Below are 24103 nucleotides of genomic sequence, written 5' to 3'. Positions count from 1 at the left end.
CTCTTAAACTTTACCTCATATCCTAAGTCATAGAGTTGACTTATACTGAGGAGGTTGTAGTTTAGTCCATCAACAAGATATACCTCAGTAATGTCACAGTTGTTGTTGAAAGGAATAGTTCCATTTCCAACTATTTTGCCTCTTGAATCATCTCCAAATTTGACGCTTCCTCCATCAATCTTTGTAACCTCCTTAAAAAGATTTTTGTCACCTGTCATGTGACTGGAACACGCACTATCTAGGTACCATTTTCCTTAGCGACTTATTTTGTGGTGTTCCTGCAATACATAATAATTACTTTCTTTTAGGTACCCAAGCTTTCTTGGGTCCTGGTGAGTTAGTGTTACTGGGTTCAGAGTTTTTAGGTTTCCAAACCCATCCAGACATATGATGTTTACGAAATTGACAACCAGAATATTTATGCCCACTTTTGTTACAGTAGTGACATTTAGCCGCAGACCTGTTTTCAGGTCTTTCATAAGCATTGGAACTAGCTATCATGAGATTAGCTGATTCCGTTCCAGTTGACTTGTAAGTCGACTGGTCCGACCGACTGGTCGATTTAGTTCTAATTGGTTCCTTTCCAGTTGACTTGTAAGTCGTCTAGTTTGACCTAACAGAACTGTGACTGGTGGATTTGCGCAAGCTGTTAAGCTGCATTTGCAATTCCTCAAACTCTTCTTGAAGTACGTCCTTTTCAATTTCACATACTTCATGTTTGAGTTTCCAGTCTTTGATTTCCATAGTGAGTCTCTTACGCTCATTTATCATTTCTTGATACTCTTTTAAGGTGGAATCAAGAATGTCCTGCAATTCATTACATCAATCACAGTCATAAGATCTTACCTCGCTAGTTTCTCCTCTTGCTATAAAACAGTTTTCATCGTCTGAATCATCTTCATCTGTCCAGCATCCTGAAGTTTTGTTAATCTCATTTTCTAGGATTGTCATGAAGCAGAGATTTGCTATTTCTTCACGGTCTGAGTCATTCTCATCGCTCCAGCTTCCAAATGATTTGTTTTTGTTTAATCCTCTAGAGATCTTCCTTTTCAGTTCCAAATTTTCCACATTCGTAGCATTTTCCGTCATTCTTATCTTGTTCGTTGTATTGTCTAGATCTTCTTGGTGGAAATCTCCCTTTCTTTGTATTTCTATATCTTCTCATCAGTCCATCCATGTTTCTAGACATCATAGCAATTTCTTCTTGTAGGGCTTCAGGATCATCAATTTCATTTTCAGCCGCTTCAGTAGTAGTTTTGAATGCAACACTTTTCTTTTTCTCCTCTTGATTTGTCTTTTTCAGGTGTGTTCTTTCAAAAGCAATGAGCTCTCCTCGAAGTTCATCATATGATAACTTGTTAAGATCTTGAGATTCCAGGGTGACCACTTTGGTCTGCCAAGTGGTTGGTAGACTTCTGAGAATTTTCCTAACTTGATCGCCATTGGTGTATGGTTTGCCAAAAGCTTTCAAGTTGCTGATTATCTTACTGAACCTGGCAAACATTTCTTCGATGGATTCTCCTTCCTTCATTGAGAACAGTTCATAGTCGTGAACTAGCACATTGATGTGAGTTTCCTTTACTTTGCTGGTACCTTCGTAGGTAACCTCAAGTTTGTCCCACATCTCTTTGGCTGTATCACAGCTAGATATTTTCTCATATTCTTCACCACTTATCGCATTGTGAAGCAGATTTCTTGCCTTGTGATTTATTTGGACAGCTTCCAGTTGTTCTTTTGTGTATGAGTCTATGTCATCAGGATCAACGAGTGGTGGAGGGCTGGCACGCAATGAATAGTTTCCCTTCTTGATAACTCTCCACACCTTGACGTCGTATGCCTTGGTGAAGATTTCCATTCAAACTTTCCAGTGGGAAAAATGTTGTCCATTGAAGTAAGGTGGCCTTACTTGTGAAGTTCCTTCCTGAAAGAGAGCTCCTATGATAACCTGATTTGCCATGATCTTTTTCTCACAAGCTGTTAAGAAGAAAACAAAAGTGTGAGCCTTGCTCTGATACCAATTGAAAGTACAAGAGGGGGGGGGTGAATTGTAGATAACTAAAGTTAATCGTTAACAAGTTGACTTAAAACTTAAGTAGTCGACGAAATATGGCAATCTTGCAGATATAGTAATTCGAGGTAATAAACAGAAAGTAAATGCAAAAATTTAAAGACACCAGGAATTTTTATACTGGTTCGGACTCAATGTGAATCCTCATCCAGTCCCCTTGGGTTGCAAGGGATTTCTCTCAAGTGAATAAGTTTTCTTTCGAGTACAGATTTGATGTATGTCGCTCAGTTTCTCTAGCACTCGTTTGATACAATGCCTCACCAGTTGTATGCCCTCTTTCTATCCCTGACTTGTTACACAGCAGATCTATATAGGCTACTATGCTTATTTGCAGTAGAATGAAGAGAGTTATTTTGGTTTAATCAATGTATGCTAAGGATGGAGTTACACTGTGAATTTATACAAGGATCAATGGTGAAGGCTTGTCAACCCAAGGGTTTTGATCCTTGGAAAGAGTTGATTCTTCCAAGAATAAAGAATTATCTGTTGCTTCTCTTCAGACCTTTTCCTTCGGCAGATAACGGGTTTGACAGGATTCTTCCTTGATTGTTGGACCTTCCAATCTTGACCGCCGTCCGGATCTTCTAGCTTTAATAGTTCTTCAGTGATTTGATCTGACTCGTCAATCACAGATTGCGTTGAATCTTTATTCCATTATGGCAGATTTGATTTCCCAAAATCATGGAGCTAATCCTAATTTGATGATGTAGTACTGTTTCTTTCCTTGTACATCGTAAGTATTTCAGGCAACTTCCCTTCTGAATGATTTCCTTCCTTGTTCGACATAGCCGTTCCAGCAGTTCCTTTTTACTTCTTTGAACTCCTGCACATGCATATTAATTGCATCATTAAAATATGATCTAACACCACTGATCGGGCTCTGCTGCTACTCTCCGTTTCCGCCCGTATCTTCAACTTTCTAACCTCTCTGGCCTGAGCGAATCCCACAATCTTTCCATAATTCATATCCGAGTGTAAGGCCGCTGTAGCAGCCTCATTCACCACCAAAGGACTAAGGCCCTGAACGAATCGCCGAACTCGAGCATCCATGGTCGACACTAACTGAGGAGCATACTTGGACAATCTCACAAACTCCATGTGGTACTCCCTAACACTCATACTGCCCTGCTTGAGGGCCTCAAACTCACTGGCACGGGCTGCCACTGTCTCGGCAGGCAAGAAGTGGTCCATAAATGCATCTACAAACTCATCCCATCTAGCCGGAGGTCTTCCCTCCCCACGGGAATCCTCCCACATCTCGAACCACGAATACGCTGCTCCCCTCAACCTGTATGAAGCCAACTCAACTCCCTCCGTCTCCGAAGCCTTCCTTACTCGAAGGGTCTTATACATCTCATCAAGGAAATCCTGCGGATCGGCCTCTGGGTCTGTGCCTGAGAACTCTAGAGGGGCTAACCGCAGAAACTGGTTGACTCTGGAACTGGCAGAATCTCCCTGTCCGCTGGAGGATGTAGGGGCGTCATGAGATCTCTAGGCCTGAGCGGCCACTAACTGGGTCAACTTACGGATGGCTCCTCTAAGGTCCTCATCAGAAACCCCGGGACCAGAAGCTGGAACTGCATCAGAATCAGGAATATCGGCGGGAGGGAAGGTAGCACCCTCTGCCGCAGCAGGAACAGGAACACTTTGATCTGGAACAGATGGGCCAGGTGGATTCAAGACCGAGGAGTCACTCTCACCCACGGCATTAGGTACATGATCCATAGCCACACTTGGGATGGCATTGGCCCCAAGGCCGAGTCTAGCTCTCTTCTTAGATGCCATTACTAAAAAATTCGGAACAGAGCATGAGTTAGACATAGACACTTCCACTTTTTACTTCACCGCACGATATAGAATAACAAAAAAGAGGGTAATTTCCCAAATGTCCATGCGGCCCCCTACTTATAGATGTGGTCGACAACACACTTATAAGAAGGGCTCTACTAGACACGGCTCCAAGACATCCTAGGACTCTATTAAAACCTTAGGCTCTGATACCAAGTTTGTCACGCCCCAAAACCGAGGGACGCGACTGGCGCTCAACCGGAGGACCCCAGTCAAGCGGACCTGGAATTGCCTTTCCTATCCCACGCGTTACCCCGTGATTTCAATATACATTATTCCTGTGAAATAGCCATTTATAACTTAAGCATAAACTTACAACTTGAATTCATTTCTACTTTTTATCATTACCATCATATGATACTAAATACTTACAACATTTGCCAACGTGGATCATGATTCCGAACCGTACCATTACTTACCCAAAATACATATGTACACCACCCACATTGTGTCTACGGAGCCTCTAAGGATACAAAAGGATGATACAATACTTGCCGATAACAAGGCTCCGGCTATACCTTACACAAATGCCAAAACAAGACTCCAGAATAAAAGCGGCATGAGCCACGCAGGGCCCCGAGAGAAAAGGGGCTCACCAATTCAGCTGACGAAAAGTGAAGGAGTGCTACGGACGGTGGACTGGAGTACCTTCTATAGATCATCCTACAATCATAACACGAATGTAGCGCCCCCGGCAAAAGGGACGTCAGTACATTTGAATTGTACTGGTATGTATGAACAAACTTTACCCCAAGTAAACTCAAACAATACACAAGTAATGTACAGTAATAGAATCAACAATCAAATGTACATGAAAGGAACAACCAAAGTCAAACAAGTTTCACAATCTCTCCTTTTTCCCTTCCAACATCATTTCATTACATCAACGATTTCACAACTTTCACATACGTTCATTTCAATAGTGATTTCGATCACTTTTCCCCCCTTATTACCTCGGCCACCCTTATTACCTCGGCCACCCTTATCACCCCAACCCATAATTTATCATTTTGTGTTGCGGCGCACAACCCGATCCCACCGGACAATCACATTTCACACAACAACAATAGTCCACAGTTCAATCACATGGCTTCAGGCCATCCAGAATATCATTTCACAACAACAATAACAATAATTCACAAAGAACCACAACAACAATTCTCAAGGAATAACAACAACAATTCTCAAAGAATTTCCATAACCATCAATACCATTTCCATCATATTCAATAACTCATATGCATTTTATGTCACAATGATAATTGCCCACGACAAGCTATATATGTTATTACCACAGTTGTCCCAATTGCATCATTTACGATTTCCTTCCATCATTTGTTGCTCAGCTCTTACCACATAACACTTTCACAATCACACATTTGGTTTATTGCCAATTACTTACACCATTATATCGGGAGGCTTAACCACGAACACTCAATTCATACCAATCACAGAGTTTCACACATAATCCACGTAGATATCACATACCAAATATTCGTACACCAAACAAGGTGATTTTACAAAGGTCAAAGTTCATACCTGGAGCCGAATCCCCTTTTAACTTCTACTTTCAATTCACCAAACAGTCTAGCAACGTCAATCTAGTGCACAAGTTAACACATATATCTTAGAATTGAAGCTCACAATTACCACCCAAGACAAAATTGCGATCTTCTGTGTCTGCTAAAAATCTGAACAAATCTAATGATTTTGTCTCTAGTGAAAACGTAGCGGAAGAATCTGGTGATAAGTTGGTGGAAGAGTCTGGTGCCATGGTGATGGAAGAATTGGGTGAAAACTCTGTGAAGTCTGATGAAAAAGGAAAAAATAATCGCAAGTCTGCTAAAAGAAAAACTGATACTGATGAGGAATCTGGTTCCTCAAAGAAGGCCAAAGTTGGTGATCAAAGGAGTGCTGGGAAAGAGAAGTTGAGAAATCAAAAGGTGTAATGGGGCCGCTGTCGCGCCCCCTTTTTTCCCTCGTTGCCTCGGGAGAATCGGGTTTATGACATTTGGGTATGGGATAACTCGTTCCTTTTGGGAACTAGGTTTTGCATTTTTTGAAGAGTCGCCACCTAATGATTTATGGTGCATTAGGACTCCTACAAGGTTCACTTCTGAGTTTGTTTGATAACCAGAGAAAGGGTAAGGGCTTGAAATTATCCTAAGGGGGAGGTGTTAGGCACCCCTCAAGATCCACTAGTGTGGTTCCCGTCCAGATAGTTCTTTGTGAATTTGGTGCAATTAACATGCAAGCAGATCAGGCTCAAATAAGAGGGGATTTTAATACACAAATGCTTGGAAGTAAAATAGAGCAATCATTAAAAAGCTGATTTTTTGAAAAGAAGTCATAATACTTTAAAGGCAAAGAAAGAGAGGGAAAGGGGTCCTAGGTTTATTTATAATATGGATCACATCAATGCAATACCCGGTAATCACTCCTGAAAAGAGAGGCTAAATGTGGTATTAGCGCATCGGTCATCATATCCATATCTACCCTTCCCACCCCGTTAAGGTACTAAAGCGCGGATTGGTTTCGGCCACTATTGCATGCTATTACCCACCCCATTCCTATCAGTCCCGGAGGCACTTAGGACTACTATTCCTAAAAGGGAGGGATATTAGGCTGACTTGGAGTTTCAAAGGTGAAAAAATCTAAGGCGATATAAAAAATATTTAGGACTGCATATTAAAGGGGAAGCACATAAACACTGAAGGCTCACATATACCTCCTCAAACAAAGCAATCAATAGCGTGACTCAAATAACAAGCAAAGTCTGATTCTAAAAAATATACTTAAGGAAATAAGATTATTGTTGTTGAAGCATGCCTGGTCTATTACATGACTCAGTTAGGAAACACGAATCAGGCCTGCCTGCTGGTTGTAGCAATTACTAATTAACAGAGGCGAATTCAGTTTTATTTTTATTACCTAAGGCTTGCCTAAGTGTTTAGGGGAGCTCTTAGAAACATGGTATATATTGCTGATTCTTAAACCTTTATGGACAGGATGTCTAAATGAATGATTTTAACCCCTATAGGCATGATTATCTAAATGAATGATGTTAAACCCTATAGGCATTATATCTAGTAGACAATGGAACAGGCAGGTTTTTTTACTTGGGAATTCCTATAGGCATGATTTCTATACATTATGCTGATTTTAACACGATGCCATATTATAACCAATTGGATTCTAAAACATGATATCTAAATGGTGATAAACGTGCAGAATTTTAGAAAATTCCTATAGGCAGGTTATCTAGATGTGAAGTTGAAATATGCAGAATTTAAAATAAATCCTATAGACATGGTTTTTGAATACTCAGTTGAACATGCAGGATACTATTGACATGGTTCCTAAATGCAAATTGAACATGCAGAATTAAAAGAAAAAAAAAAAGCAGTCCTATTGGCATGTTTTCTTCCCTTGAGCATGCATAATTACCCAACCCTTTTCACTAGCCATCTTCGTTGTTTATTACAAATTGTTACAAACCAGAAATACTGAATTACATCAAAAATATACAAAAATATAACCAGAGGAAGCCTGGTTCTTGGTTCCTCCCTGAGCTATGGAATAAACAGAGTTAATTATTAAAAGGGTGAAGGGTGATAGGGAGACAATAATTAGTAAAATACAGAGTTAATAACTTCATACAAAGGGATCAGGGGTTGGGAATCCATTGCAAGGAGTCTATGTACTTAGGAAGGGATCAGTTTGGGCATGTACAACAATAGGAGATGCCGGCATGCCTATGAACCAATCAGAACACACAACAATTAGAGGATACATGGAGGTTATGATCCCAAGGGGATCAGGTTTTGGTCATGCATAGTAATGTTCAATGCTGTCATGCCCCACACCAACACCAGATACCAAACAGATTGGGGATGGGGATTTTAGGATTCACAAGCCATGATAAGTAATTGACAGAAGCATTAATTCAGAACAGAAAAGGCAGGCTAAAGCATGCTTAATAATGGAAATGCTAAATACAAACAGGAGACAAACAAGGATGAAAGAAACAGTAAAGAAACATATTGTTGTTGTGTAGAAGATTAACTAAGACGTACCAGAAAAGATGCAAATGCAGAGAAAAATAAGCAAGCTTCCCACAGCCTAGCCTTGGCTTTCAGCCGGCTAGGTAAGGCAGCAATACAAGTAGCAATAGAGAAAGAGAGAGATTTTGGTGGAGTGTGTGTCTGAACTCAAGTGTTTTTATGCCTTGTGTTCGTGTGTTTGAAAGAAGGGAAGGTGGGTATTTGTAGTTTTGAAAAACTGTGAGAAATAAGGCAGTAAATAAAGTTCAATGCACATATGGAAATAATCAGCAATCAGAATCAATCAGCCAAGTGATTCCCCTTTAATTAAGGAATCACTTGTTTAACGGGCTAACAGGTTTAAAAGAGGGAAAGAAAATCAGTTTGCAGGCAGACTGATTATTACCATAAAAAGAAGTAGTAAAACATTATGTACATAATTGAGTCCAAGTACAGAGATACACTTGTTTTGGGGAAAAGATTCAGAAAGCAGTAAGTAAGGAAAGGGATCAATCATTTTAACGGGCGAGTAAAATTCAGAGCTCACAAAGGAGAAGTTTTTGAAATCAGTCCCAAAATTGAGAATCCATCAAAGAAGGGTTCTCAGCATATAAATAGAGTGCACAAACAATAGACTTGTCAGGCCAAACTATTGGCAAAAGAAACAGCATGCAATAGTAGTACAAAGTCAGTAGATAGCAAGTATTCAAAGCATGATAGTCAAGTAGGTCAGGTCTCATTGAACCAATAGTGAAGAGAATAGAGTGTCAGGAGCATGCAAAGGGTCTCACAGCATAGTCGAGTTTCAAAGATAGTAAGAACCCAGAATCAGAGGAACCACATAAGGGAAAGAGATGCTGAAACAAAGGAACTTCAAATCAAGCCAGGCATTTAAATGAGCAGTTTCAACTCAAAGACATAGGTTTTCTTAAATAATATTCAAGCTTAAAAGATTATAAACAAATAAGTTGAACAAACAGTTTAGAAACTCGAATAGACCCAAAAGAAATTAGGGGTTCTTAACACCGATCGAGTCTAGAGATGATAAACAAGTAAATCAAACAAACACTAACAAATAGTCTCAGAAACCCTAAAAGAAATTAGGGTTTTTATCATGCTAAACTCAGAAAAGATTTTGAAAAGAAGAACTTGAAGAAAAACCTTAATCGGAAAAATATGAAGAGTCCTTTTTTTGAAAGCAAAATTAAAGAGACCTCGAGAAGGCGTTTAGAAACTCATAGCAAGCATGGATCTAATGTGATTCTGAAAGAAGTCGAAAAACTCTTAGAGATTAGGGTTTCAGAAGAACCCCAAGTGACGAGAAAGGCCTTGAAAACCATCAATCTAAAATGGAGAGTCAAAGGTCTGACTCGAATGGCCATGGCTGGCTGGAGAAAGGTCAGAGACGACCGGAGAACAGTCATCGAACAAGGACTGGACCAAGCATCCTCAGAATCTGGTCATCAAACCACAGAGACGAGCACGTAGATGCCATGAAAGGCTGACATAGGTCTTAGACAACCATGGAAAGCCATGGATTAGGGTAGATTAGGGTGGCGGCGACTAGGGTTTGGAGTTGTTGTAGAGAGGGTTTGAGAGAGGGGGATAATTCATAGGCGGCGTATGGTGGGAAATGGTAGGGTTTGGGGGGTAGTTGGGAATTAATTTAGGTAAGGGCAATTTTTTGCCGATGATCTGAGTGATCAACGGCTTGGATTGAACGGGTAAAGGGGCAGTTTAATGAGACTGTGTTTGGGTCGATTTAAATCGAGATTGGGTCGGGGTTTTAATAGGAATTGGGCCAGGGTAATTGGGATTCAAATTGGGGTCCAATTCAGGCTACAATCGAAATAAAAATGGGCTAACATTTAAATAGCCAATCTTATCCTATTTGATTTGTAAAAATAATAAAGTGATTTCTGTAAATAAATTAAAGATGCTAAATGATTTATAGTACATAATTAATTATTTAAAAATACCAGACCTAATTTTGTGAATATAAAACACAGTTAAATCTAAAAAGGGGCTAATATTGCAATTGTACAATTTTCAGCCTTAAAAATACTAAATAATTTTGTAAAATATGCAAAAATTACCTTGGCTATATCTTAGCATAAATATAAAATTTCAACAAAGGAATTACCAAAGTAATAATTTTAGAAGCAATTATTGGATTTTTCATGGATAAAATAGGGGAATAAATTGATTTAAAAAAATCCTTTAAGGAAAAATAAGGAAACACTTGGATATGCTTATATATGCATACAATGGGCACATTTGTTCACTAGTGATGCTCCAAAAGTGTATGAGGAGAAATTTCAAAGTTTATATGCCAACCGCTTCAAAGTTGAGGACGATCACATCTGTGTGCTGGTGATGGAGTTGATATGGTAATGGACTTTGCCTTGTTGGGATCTATTCTGGGTGTGCCTGTTGAAGGGCTGTCTAGTGTTCAGGGATCTTGTTCTCAAAATTTCAGAAATGCCATCCTGAAGGACAGAGCAGTTCAGCAAGGGGAACGGGTACAGAAGAAGGCCCTCCTTCTAGTGTACCAACTACTATTTGAGATAGTGAACAAGTTCTTGCTCCCTCGTGCTGAGAGAAGATCTATCACTTCTCGTGCAGTCCTGTTCCACATGGAAGCACTAGACAACTTCACTAGCATCAACCTGCCTGGGATCATGATAGAACACATGCAGAGAGTGGCAGATTTTAAAGATGGTAATCATGGGCTGGCTTATGGGTTCCTTCTCACCAAGGTCTTTGAGTATTTCAAAGTTCCTCTTGGACAAGCTAAAGTGGGCACTAAGAAGCAAAACTTCTCCAAAGCCATTCTTGAAGAATGCAAGTGTATTGAGAAAGTTGGAGGGGTTGGAAGCACTTCTACCATATCTCAGTTGGTCAATGCTCGGAACAGTGCTACTGCTTAGATAAGGAAGTTGAAAGCAAGAAATGCTATTCTCGAGACTCAGTTAAGTCAGCTGTAGGAGGCACCTAGTTCCAGTAACTCTCAAAGCGAAGAGGTTGCTCGTCTGACTAAAGAGGATGTTGAGCTCAAGAAACAAGTGGAGGACCTAAAAGACAGGCTACTCAACGAGCAAATGTCAGCGAATGCTTGAATGGATTTAGTCCTCCAAAGGCTTGCCTCTTCTTCCAAGCCTCCCATTCCAGTGCTCCTTAGCCAGTGTTCCCTCCTAGTGTCCAATTTATCTTTCAGTGTCCGTTTCTTATGGTTGTTTATGATGATGTTTGTGGTATTTTTTTTTGTTCTGAATTGTGGATGATGCTGGTAACATTGAAAGTGCTCCTGTTGAAAAATCCAACTTCTGTTAATACAAGCTTTTCTCATTTGCTATGTATACATTGCTCTTACATCTCTATTTTATATCATGTTGTGTGCACACGTGTGGCATAAGTTAACCACACTGGACTTCTTTTTATGATGCGAACAGGGGGAAGATTATGCATAATTGAAAAATAATGAATAATGATATGTACTGATTAAGGGGGAGTACAGATTCAGGGGGAAACTCAATGACCTTTCTTCTTTTTATTATTCCAAAAAGGGGAAGATTATGCATAATTGAATAATAATGAATAATGATATGCACTGATTAAGGAGTACAGATTCAGGGGAAACTCAATGTCCTTTCTGGTTCTTTGTGGCTCTTTGTGGGAGTTTCAATTATAAGTTTGTAATCATCAAAAAGGGGAAAATTAATAGGTTAAAATCACCTTGTTTTATGTTTTAAATATCTGACAAACTTACTGTCAAGAACCAGATAAGGAACCTGTTACACATTCTCATGAACTTAAGATCAAAAGGTTCCAGCTTGGGATATGGTTCAACTCTTCATAGTCAAAGGAATAACAGAGGAAACAGATAGCTACCGTTTCCCGAGGAACATGCACGCCAACTGCCCCAGCTATAAAGTTGTTGCCTGCACACACTACAGTGCAGAAAGAGTGCAGCAGTCAACTTTATGGGGAGTGTCTTTTACTTACCTTTCTTGCATCATCCTAAGTGATGTCACAAATGTATTATTAACATCAAGGAAGGTAAAACAAATCACTTGAACACTTAGAGATTTTACTCAAGCACACTCGCTGTGATTGATCATCAAGAACAAAGAACAACAGTGCTACGGACCAGTTCCCCATATCAACTTATTGTATGTACTTAGTTGAGTTGTAACTTTGTAATAGTTCTTCAATTGTAATTCCTACTTAGATTGTGTAGAAGCATTCCCACAGTGTGGGATATTACTAGGTATGTTGTTGTTGTAGCTTGTTTAGAAGCATTGCGTAGGAAACACTTTGTAAATCATAAACCCTTGTATTTGTGTCTTGGCTAGAGTTAGTCGAGTTGTAAAGTCTTTGTAATGTAGTTATTACAAAGTGGCTTGTAATAGAGTGTTACAAGTTAGTGAGGGATTAAGAGGTTAATTCCTAGGTTACATAGGTTGTTATCTGAAAGTTGCTCAGTAGTGAAGTTGAAATCCTACAAGGGTAGGTCGTGGTTGTTAATCTCGTTGAGCTGGGAATTTTCCACGTAAAATTCCTCTTGTCATTTACTTACTGCAGTGTGCGTGGTTTTTGTGGGAAATAATAGAGAACATGGTTCTCAATATAGTTTGGTGGACCCTTGAATTCTATCACTAGGCTAAGTATCTACACATCATTGTCACATAACTCGCAGAGAAATAATGAATTCAACAGGAAGAGAGAAATTCTGAGCAAGGACATAATTCCCTAAGGGTGTTAGTACAAGAAATCAAAATGAGGTGCAACAAACATCGACCAGGATATATGAAGCTACTACAGAATGGTATTAAGACAAACAAACTCGTATGCGAGGTTACATAATATCGATGTTAATTTAAAGGAATCCAAGTAGCACTATTGCACATAATACAAGTATAAAGAAGTAGGAATTGTAAGGGTATGAATTACTAACCAATTGCAAACAAGTTGAACCAAGAATGCAAAATAGTGGCGATTGTAGGAGAACAATGTAACCCCAAAATTCTCAGTGCATCACAATTTCCAAGGGTTTGAGGTTAACCCCGGGCAGTGCTCGCACTGAGAGAGGTCTAGTAATTGAATTTCGGTGGCCTTGGCTTCCAGTCGACCAAGAGCTCGAGTTTTAGAATAGTATAGGACTAGTGAGAGTGAGAGTACAGTGATTAAGGTCTCTTTTAGGGGAACTAGGGAAGGAGTTTATATAGTAACAGATTTAAACGAACAAACAAGGAAAATCATCAGTCAAAAACAAGAAAGGAAAGAATGTCACAGGTAATCGAAAATCAGTAAGGAAAAAGGAAAATCTCAAACCCTAGTTGGGTCCAACGGCCTTGAATCGAACCAATAATGCAAGAATCGTTCATTGTAGCGTGTATATAGACGAAAGATCGTCCAGATCTTCACATAATCAAGGTAAATCAGTCTCGTTCTTGAGAGGTAATTCTTGCAAAAAATAGGGCAAGAACTAAGTAACACCTTAAACACGCGTATAATAGCAGTGTATCACAAAATATATAAGTAAATCATGGATTGATTCCATATTTGGGTTGGAATCGGAGAAGGCTAGGTATGGCGGCTAGGTTTTCTTTAGAGAGAATGGGGAGAGTGTATAGAGGCGGCTGGAGTGAGAAAATGGGGTTAGGGCTAGGGTGAGGGGATATAAGGAAGGTGGAGGAATTATTATGGGTCGTTGATCATTTGAGATCAACGACCAGGATCGAAAAGGGAGTGGGGCGGGTTCGAAATGGGTTGCAACCGGAATTTTAAAGGGGTTGTTTGGTTTGGGCTGCTGAATGGTGTAATGGAGATGGGCCAGCTGCTTTGGTCCTGGTTTTGGTCCAAAATTAGCCTAAAATTGGTTATGAGTTAAATACACGAAATTATTTTAAATAAAAATAATTAATAAATAATAAAATATTACTTATGCAATAAAATGACTCAAAATAATAACTTAAACATTTATGAAAACATAAAAAATTCTATTTTAGCATGAATAATGTAATAATTGTAATAAAGCATAACATATAGGCTATTATTGTAAAATCGTGTAGATAGCTTAAAAATACAAACATAATTATATAAGATGAAGTAAAAATATTATAAAATATATATGTGAATTCAAATAGTAATTTGGATGATTAAGTCATCATAAAATAATTTGAGGGATAATTAATAAATATTTAAGTAATTTAAATGCAAGAAAATTGATTTAAAGCTCAAAAGATTGCAGAAAATTATAAAAAATACATGTATAATTCTTGTAAATTAAATAATAATGCAAAATGAAATTTTGAAAAATATATGCTATTTGAAAAAATTTGAGGGCAAAATTGGGTACCAACAGAGTTTTTGCACTATCGAAGAATTTTTGTAACAAATATTTCTTCACCTGGTACTTCTCATATTCGATCTTTGACATATAGATAAATTTTATACATGAAAAGATATTCCTCAGATTGTTATTATCTTCCGCTACATGTGATGAACACCGATATGCAATCCTTCATATCTCACCATAATCTTTAGAGGCATGGCCTAATTATATTTAGTACTTCAAAATAAAAGTGAATACTTTATAAAAAGTAAAGATAAATTTTAGTTAAGTATTGATGTAACTCTTTCAGCAAATATTGGAGAAAGAGAATCTCTCCCCCTAAACCCTTACTGCAAATAAAAAAAAATTATTATTTGAATTTTACGATTGACATCATTAATGAGGTACCTATATTATTATTCTCCTTTTTACATTTTTCACCAAAAACGTGTAATAAACTTTTAGAGTCCGTTTTTTGGTATCTTCAACAGTACTATATTCTGATAATCTTTTTCATCAGAAAACATGTATTATATTCTTATATTCTCTTAGTTAGTGAAAAAAAAAAAAGCTGAAGTTTTCGATAAGTTATATTGTTCTGTAAAAAAAGATTTTTATTTTTTTCTATAAAAAGCAAGAGCTAAAGAGTAGTATTGAATAAAACTATATTGCGCATTCTTTTCTTTTCTTTTCTTGTTTTTTCTCATGTTTCAAGCATTTCAACAAGTATATTAGAGACCATCAAAAAATTATTACGATATCAAGTTGTCAACTTCTTGAATCTGGTTGTATTGCCTAATCAACAACATCTTAGGATAGATTAAATCATTTATATAAGAAATTATTAACAACTTAACATCTCAAAAAGCTAGAAAAATAGACTTCAAATAAAAATATAAATGAATTGTTTTTTTAAAAGGTCCCAGATTAAATATTGGCTTTAGGCCACCAATCTTCTTTAGCCACCTCTTTAACGCTCAGGCCATCTCTCCAAGATGGATCTTTTGCTGCTACAGAGTGACAAGATGGCTCACGTGAAACAGGTGGAGTCCATTACTCAATGAGTCACTCAACTATCCGAAATTACCAACTAAAGTCATCTTTCTTTCATTTGTAATAGCAAAGTCACTCAACTATGCCTATAGCACTCAGAAGGTCACTCAATTAGAGGTTAAGCTTGATGCTCAAGTTATCCCCCAGAGAGCGAGTTTTAAGTATCTCGGGTCTATTATCCAGGGAAACGGGGAGATTGATGAAGATATCGCGCATCGTATTGGAGCGGATGGATGAAGTGGAGGCTCGCTTCTGGTGTTTTGTGTGATAGGAATGTGCCGCTAAGACTTAAGGGTAAGTTTTATAGAGTGGTGGTTCGACCGGCTATGCTGTATGCGGCTGAGTGTTGGCCAGTCAAGAACTCCCACGTGCAGAAGATGAGAGTAGCAGAGATGAGGATGTTGAGATGGATGTGTGGGTGTACCAGGAGAGGTAGGATTAGGAATGAAGATATCCGGGATAGAGTGGGAGTACCCTCCGTGGAGGACAAGATGCGGGAGTCGAGGTTGAGATGGTTTGGACATGTTCAGAGAAGAAGCATTGATACTCCAGTTAGGAGGTGTGAGAGGTTGGCCATGGAGAGTTTGAGAAGAGGTCGAGGTAGGCCTAAGAAGTATTGGGGAGAGGTGATTAGGCAGGACATGGCGCTGCTTCAACTCACTGAGGACATGACCCTTGATAGGAGAGGGTGGAGGTCGAGGATTAAGGCAGAAGGTTAGTTGGTAGTTTATAGTTGTTCACTGATAGTCTTAGTAGTAGGCGAGTCCCTTCATAGTCTTAGATTTTTAGTAGGTTATGTGGTTTTGTTCGCCTCGGGTATTGTATTCCCTGTTGCTATTATTTGGTGCCACTTATCCTTTTTTTTTTAAATTTTTTATCTTCCATCCTTCTTCCTCCCTTGCTTTCCTCTTCTTCTTCTTGCCCTTCCTGAGCCGAGGGTCTATTGGAAACAACCTCTCTGCCTGAATTAGGTAGGGGTAAGGTCTGCGTACAGACTACCCTCCCCAGACCCCACTTGTTGGGATCAAACTGGGCTTGTTGTTGTTGTTGTTGTTGTATAAGTTAAAAAAAAAAGTGTTTAAGCGTATATAATGTTAGAATAATAAAATGTTGAGCATAGTAAAAAAATTAATTAGAACAACTTGTTCGTAATAATAGTTTTGATGTTAACAATAAAAACTCAAACAAAATATTTACACAATAGAGTATGAACGAAAATAAAGAGTTTTATAATATATATTCCATGCATGCAATATAAAAATAATTATTTAAAATAAATGTATTTTATGATATGCATTATATATTCTTGAAAATTATGCTCAATTCTATTATTATTCCGACATTATATATGCTAGAAACTTTTTGTTTTATTTTGTAAATAAAATTTATTTGTTCTATAGGTAACTTCATAATATCAAATACCAATTTTAGAGGATAAAATAGGTAGACAATCAAAAATTTGAGAAATGTGGTTGAGTTACCTTTTGAGTGTTATAGATAACTTTTCTGTTACAAACGAAAGAAAGATGACTTTACTTGATAATTTCATGTAGTTGAGTGACCATTCAAGTAATGGACTCAAAACAGGGGAGGACGCTGCAAGTAAAAAAGATTAAACTTTTGGCTTCAAATTAAAGAACCCGTCATAGAATTGCCGTCCTATGAATTTTAGAGTCTTGAGCAGCGACCACTCAAGAAGAAGAGTTTGATTGAAGTGAGTTTGGAGTATTACTCGAGGGAGATAAATTTGGAGAATTACTTGAAGGAGATGAATTATGAGAATTACTAGGTGGAGAGAACTAGGAAAATTATTAGACAGAGAAGAACTAGAAGAATTATAAGATGGAGAAGAATTAGAATTTTTTTAGATGGAGCTGAATTACAAGAATCATGTGAATTAGGAAGTGGGTTGGCATAAGAATTGGAAGGAGTTGTTTGAATCCCATAATTTGAGGGAGAAATGCATGGGTAGATTGTGGAGAAGAAATATTAGGAGATTATATATGTGAAGTTGATGTGTGGAAAATCAAAGTTGCTATGAAATTTAGCATGGGTTAGAATCTGGAAACATATCTTCCACAAATTTTGCATACCTAGAAATTAGCACTTTGTTAGATGAAGAATCAAGCACATGTATCCCTTGTGATTCAAAGAAATCCCCACAAATAAGTAAGGAGTGGAACATGGAAGGAATTTATGAACATGATCAAAGGCAGTACGCGAATAACAAAGACGCCCAAATAGTTTTACAAAGGATAAATCTGGCTCTTCTAGAATAAACATTTATATGGTAAAGAAAATTTTAAATTTTGATGTAGAAGCCTATTGATAATATAAGTAGCATAAACTAGAGCTTCCAGCTAAAATGATGCTGGGATATTAACTTAAAAAAGTAAGCAATGAATAACATTATTGAGGTGTCGATGTTTGCAGTTCAGCATGGCCATCTTGCTGGGGAGTATATGGGCAAGAAAATTGGTGAGTAATACTATTATCACGGAAAAAAGACTTAAATTGAGTATTAGTCTTTATTCCCATCAGATTGAAAATATGAAATTGATGAATCAAAGACACATGATATCATATTATAGAATTCAAGACGTTTGCCAAATGTTTCAGATTTTTGGCGCATGAGATAGGTCCAAGAGAATTTGGTACAATCATCCACAAAGAGCACATACTAACAATAACCAAAATTGAGCACAATAGTAAATGTACACACATCATAGTGTATTAAAAGGAAAGCTTTATTTGTTGTACTTGTAGAACTTCAAAACGCGATCCTAGATTGTTTCCCAAATGAAAAATATTACACATAGAAGGATTAAAGCATGAAGAACTAGAAATAATGTTATTTTGCGACAATACATCAAGCACAAGTTCTCCAGGATGGCCAAGGCGCTTATGCTGCAATGAAGATTGTGAAGCAGATCCAAACAAAGCAGTAGGACATGTTGATGGAGTGAATCTTGAAGAAGATGAAAACGAATAGAGCGAGCCAGAGTGCCTACATTGGCGTGTATGTGGTTGGTCTTCGAATCCGTAACAGAAAATGATGAGTAAGTGAAACACTTATTGTCGACACAAAGGCGATGAATAGATAACAATTTTTTCTTAAGATGAGGAACAACAAGAATATTTTTAAGAAGCAAAGGTTGTTTAGAAGTAGGAAAAAAACTATGACCTACATGAGAGATATGAATTAGGTTACCATTTACAACCATCACTTGCGCGTTACCCGGCATGGAGCAAGATTATTAGAAATGGCATTGGGTTTCTCATTATGTGTGAGGAGGTGCCCGTATCAGGATACCACATTGTTGCGGGTACTTTTTATAGGCTCATTGCTCACAAACCTTTGGGAGAATTATATGGGACAAATGAATGGTTGAAGCGATTGCAACATTCCAAAGTTGTATGGTTGTAGTGAAAACAAAATCTGACATTGTGTCATCGGTTTAGTAGCATTTGGAGTAGGTGGAGGGCCAAGGATGCTTTGACCAACGGGGAAATGTTAGGACCGAAAAAAGTTAGGTGTCATGCGGAAGCTAGTAAAGCGAACCTTCAACGACGATAAATCAGACAACAAAAGAGAAATCTACCAAAAGAGGCACAAACATTTAACGTGGTTCGGTCAAATGACCTACGTCTACGGTGGAGATGAGCAATCCATTATAATAAAAAGAGAGTAAAAAATATCGAGAGAACAACCTCACAAAGAAGCAAACACAAGTGACACGCTAACACTTGTCCCGTAAAGTTCTCCTCCTAAACACGATTCTCAAGCCCCATATGACTATATTGTGGATGCTACTAAATGAGAAGGGCAGATCCTCAATTTATAGAACTCCAAACCTTTTCCTTAAAGAAAAGGGACTAGCCAAATATGGAAGAATTATATTTTCCTTCTAGGAAAAGAAAACCCATAATTATGGTAAATATGTTGTCCTTTCCTTCATGAGATAGGAAAACTAGATACGGTAAGAAAATCAGGACAACTCCTAACAGGAAAGAGCGAGAAGTATTACCAAAAATTGTGTGATAATTGTTATGCCCAAATCCACAACCACGATTCTTATTATGAAATCTCCCTTGATTTTGACTAGAGCCATAACCTTGATTTTGTTGATTGACACGGCTAATATCATTAGAATGTCTGATGGCAGCAAGAGAGCCACCAACAGTTGAGACACATCAGGTGAAATGACTTTGATGTGTTCCTCTTCAGTAAGAAGACGAGGACATAGAGCAAAAATGAGGAAAATGATCTATTGGCATTTTATCCAGAAACAAATGTTCTGTATGAAGGATGTAACCCTTGCAAAGTTTGAGCAACAAGGTCCTCGTCTGATATTTTCTTTGCGATGGCGGAAAACGCACTTGATAGAGAATGCAATTGTTGTAGATATTCTTCCATTGAAAGAGATCCTTTCTTGAAATTCTGAAATTTATTTTTAAAATATATCATAGAGGAAGAACATGGTCAAGAAAAAAGCTTCTCTAGCATGCTCCAAGACTGATGAGAAGTTTCAAAGTTGTAATTTTGAAGCGTTTCAACAATAATATTAGCACATGTTAGTATTTACAATTATTGATTATATTTTACTGACTATATTTTGCTGTAGCTTATATTTTGAATTTGTCTTGTTTCCAATATTCTAGGAGTTTGTTGTGTAGTTCCTTGATTTCTGGTTGGTTCCACTATAGGAGGAGTATTATCTCAATAACTCTGTTATAGGCTTATGTATATATTTAGTTCATGGTCATTCAATAAAATCATCTTTTGTTTCATCTTGTTATTCATTATATGGTATCAGAGCAGTCTCCTCTAGCCAAAATCATGTGTATTCCACGGGTTCAGGTAGTTCACTTTCTCTGCTCCTTTCCGTGCTTCTCTGTAGCAACCCAATCCCTTATCCATGCTAATAATCTAACTCCCAATATTACTAGACAAATGGTGGCAATGTCGCATTGATCCAGCTATGAGCATTTGTGTTGTGCTGAATCCACAATGTGTATTGTAGATAACTGAGATCACGGCATAGGACAAAAGCTTCCACAAGGTCCAAAAGATTTTGGCTACGCAAGAAAGGCTTGAAAACCTTTTGCCAAGTGAGATAGTTCAATTAATTAAGTTCAAGAGGTACAAAAAATTTTATATTAGAAATGGAGGGTGGTTAGAGAGGAGCACCAACATGATGGGTGCAGTGCTGACCAAGGGTGAAGCTGCTAAAGCAACTGCTTTGGATAATTTTTGGGGCCCCAATTTTCCTAATAGGTTATATGGTAATTTAATTTTAAAAGCATATTTAGTTTTTTAACTGATAAAGTACAAATTTTCATAGTAAAAAATAAGATTAAATTGTTGAGCATAATTGATAAAAGAATATCTTTCTGGGAATCACTCTCTAGATCATAAATTGAGAAAGAATTCAATTATTACTTCATAACTCAAAAAAAAATTGAAAGTTTAATACAATCCCAAAATATGCCTTGGATAAGTTTTTAGCAAACAACAAAAATCTTTAATTAGAAAGTATGCCTCAAGAGAGATTAAATGGATAAAATAATAATTATTATTCACTTTGCATAAAAACACTAGAAAAATAGAATTTAAATGAAATTATATACGAATTTTCTTTTCTTTTATAGAAAAAAGGCCTCTCATTGAAGAGGCTATTGGAATAGAATATAGGAGAAGTTAAACATGATTTATGTATAATATACTTAACATATTTTGTTCATTTTTTTAAGAGGCTATTGGAAAAGAATATAGAAAAAGTTAAACATGATTTATGGGTGGGATAGGAATGATGTGTTAGTAATGAATGTAATTAGGAGATGATGGCAAGAATTAAGGACATAAAAGAGAAGTCCTAATTTTTAGGAGAGATTTTTGGAATGAAATTGCGACATTCCCGGACATTAAAGAGATGTCAGGTATCTAGAAATGTAAATAATATACTGCCTCAGTTGATATATACTTGATGCTAGGATTATGTATATACTATTATTTAAAAATTTGATAATTATGAAAGTTTCCCTAAACGAAATCCAATCAGAATTTTTTTTCTTAATTTTTGGCATTTAATAAGGTTACCTTATATATTTAAATTCTGCTTCACAACTGAATATGGAAACATTAAGCAAAAAATTTAAGTGTAGGCCTTTTAATCAAGCAAATTTAAGCGTTTCTCTAATAGAAACTTGAAGCAAAAGTAAGAAAATAAAGTATATATGGAAATTTGCCGCAGTCAGAATATTTCCTATTACTACTAGGTTTCTGTAACATAGCTTAAACTCCACGATTGAGGGACCTCTATAAATACTACCACTAACCTAAACTAAGTTTTCATCGTTGTTTCTTCTCTTTCAATGGCTTCCCTTACCAACCACTGTTTCTTCCTCATCTTGCTGTTAATCATTTTTGCTGCTTCTTCCGCTAAGGCACAGAAAGAATCTTAGCTTTGGAGGCAGTGACTCTGCTTCTACTTCTGATCATTTTGCCGCTGTACTTGGTCTGCCTTCTCTACAACATTACACCAACGAAGGCGTTGAGTTCGAGTCCGGTATTAGTTTCATGACGCCTGGAGCAACAGTTATGAGTCCCTTTTCCTTCATCAAGAATGGCATCCCGGCACCTCAACAGTCTCATCACTCGCAGATTTCTGCCTTTATGAAACTCTTCTATAAGGATTGCTTCTCTTTTCATGACTGCGGCAGGAACAAAGTTCTTCAGAAAGCTATCGTCTATATGGATCAGCCTGGTTTTAATGATTACAAGTACTCTCTTTTACATACAAAATCTATTTCCGAAGTGTCCAAACTTGTCCCTGATGTTGTGGAGACAATCAAGAGTTCTATCGAACAACTGATCAAAGATGCCGAGGCCAAACACTTTGTGGTTACTGGAATTACTCCCATGGGTTGCCTTCCAGGTTTTCGAACAATGTTTCCCGAAGACGACAATAGCAGGAAAATTAAATATCACAAAGGACTAAATTTGTTCGCAACATTACACAATGATCATCTATGGCAAGCGTTGGAGGAGCTGCGATTGAAGTACACTGAAGTTGAGATCATATATGCAGATTATTACAAGGCGCTTATGGCGGTTGTACGCAATCATGCATTCTTGGGATTCAAGACTAAGACGTTGATGAAGGTTTGTTGTGGTAGTGCTGGATGCGGTCCTTTTAATTTTGATCCTCTAAAGCAGTGTGGAGAGAAAGGAGTTGTAGCATGTTCTGATAGGGCTTCGCATATACATTGGGATGGATTTCGACTGACAGTGGAGGCTTCGAAGAATATGATTGATACTCTCTTCAGCAAAAAGGGTTTTGTATTTCCTGAGTTCAAGTTCGAACAAGATCTTCATGTAGCTGCAGCAAAAGGGCACCATTCAAAGGTTTATGGGCTATTTAGAGATGGTCTAAGGCATTTATTGGAGTTACATGCTAATAACGCCGTGGACTACTGAAATACTAGTATTTGTTTTGCTCTGTCCAACACTTTAATTTGCTGATAGTATGATATGTTCGAACGAGCAAAAATTTTTGTAATTTGATAGGGTAGGCCCTCAAATATTGTTTTGTATGTACAGAGGCTGATACTTTCCTCACTGTATACCTTTCTTTTTTACTAATCAATAAGCAATTCTTTAAATTGTCTCGAATGATGCAGTGTCTCTTGTTTTTTGTTTTTGTCTATTTAACTTCTAGCATTGAAAGTGTGAAAATTGAGGACATAAATTAAGGGGAATGGGCGATCTATTTGATATTCGTGGTAAGGTCTTTTCTTTCCTTGGCCCCAGCATGGGAATACAGAATGGAATTCTTTTTAAGTGTGGGTGAACTTGATCGTCAGACTTGTGTGGATGATTATCAATGATAAGTCTGGATGTTGTATTTTTTGTTACCTCGTTGAATATCCACAAATGAACATATATGTGGATGTTGTGGCCTTAAACTAGGCTGTTTTTTATAACAAATACACATGGAATTGTTTGACGTTTGTGTTTTTGTAAAGTAGCCAACTCAGATGCACATGAAGGACAAAGCTTAACTGATATATTTAGCTACTTGCAGAGAAAATGATGTTTTTCATGTACTTGTCTCCAAAGTCTAGAAAAGAATCTTGGTGGAAATATCTACTTGATTTATGGTTAAACAATTCTCATTTATTTTCACTTGCTTCTGCCCATGTTTTCTCCAATTGTAGCCATCTTCTGCTTTCTGTTCTCTAACATATTGAGGTGGTTGAGTGTAATGTACTGGAGCTGGATTACTCTGCAGAAATATCTTGATACTTAAGCTGCAGAAATACAAAGGAGTACTCATTACTGATATCCTAACTAAAATAAACTGAGTCACTGCACAAATCAAATTTGAGCAAGAATTGTATAAAACAGTCATCTGATTGTAACTTTTGCTAATAAATATTTTGAAGAAGTATAACACAGCAACGATGATTTCTTTTCCGACTCTCTACATGTCAAAAATGACTACTGTCTAGCCTCAAAAGAAATCTAGACATAAAAGACAATCCTCTGTTGGTGATCATGGCAAATGCTTAGCCTTAAATATCTAACATTATTTTCCAAATATGTTAAAGATGGAATAGGGATCATAACACGGGACTAAAAAATAGCTATTGTTCACCAATAGAGCCCGTGGCAAAGCAGGACAGACTTTCCCTCACCATAAAAGAAGAAAACAGAAGATTTTATTTACATTGATGATGTGTATAGTCACGC

The 24103-nt window shown here is 37.4% G+C and overlaps 1 protein-coding gene across 1 annotated transcript; it reads left to right on the top strand.

Annotated features, from left to right (window-relative positions):
• LOC109230227 (GDSL esterase/lipase At1g28640-like) lies at positions 20547-22828 on the top strand. The gene is made up of 2 exons (XM_019395751.1): positions 20547-20626; positions 21796-22828. Exons 1-2 carry the CDS (start codon positions 20547-20549, stop codon positions 22826-22828), a joined length of 1113 nt encoding a protein of 370 aa, XP_019251296.1.

Source organism: Nicotiana attenuata, chromosome 7 (genome assembly GCF_001879085.1).
Source record: "Nicotiana attenuata strain UT chromosome 7, NIATTr2, whole genome shotgun sequence".
NCBI lineage: Eukaryota > Viridiplantae > Streptophyta > Magnoliopsida > Solanales > Solanaceae > Nicotiana > Nicotiana attenuata.
This window is presented reverse-complemented; position numbering and strand designations above follow the sequence as displayed.

Bases quoted from the DNA above. Each gene is read 5' to 3' on its own strand.
- LOC109230227 (XM_019395751.1), top strand. From the start codon at position 20,547: ATGGGTGCAGTGCTGACCAAGGGTGAAGCTGCTAAAGCAACTGCTTTG. The intron at 20,627-21,795 runs GTTATATGGTAA...TCTTCCGCTAAG, and splicing joins GGCCCCAATTTTCCTAATAG to GCACAGAAAGAATCTTAGCT.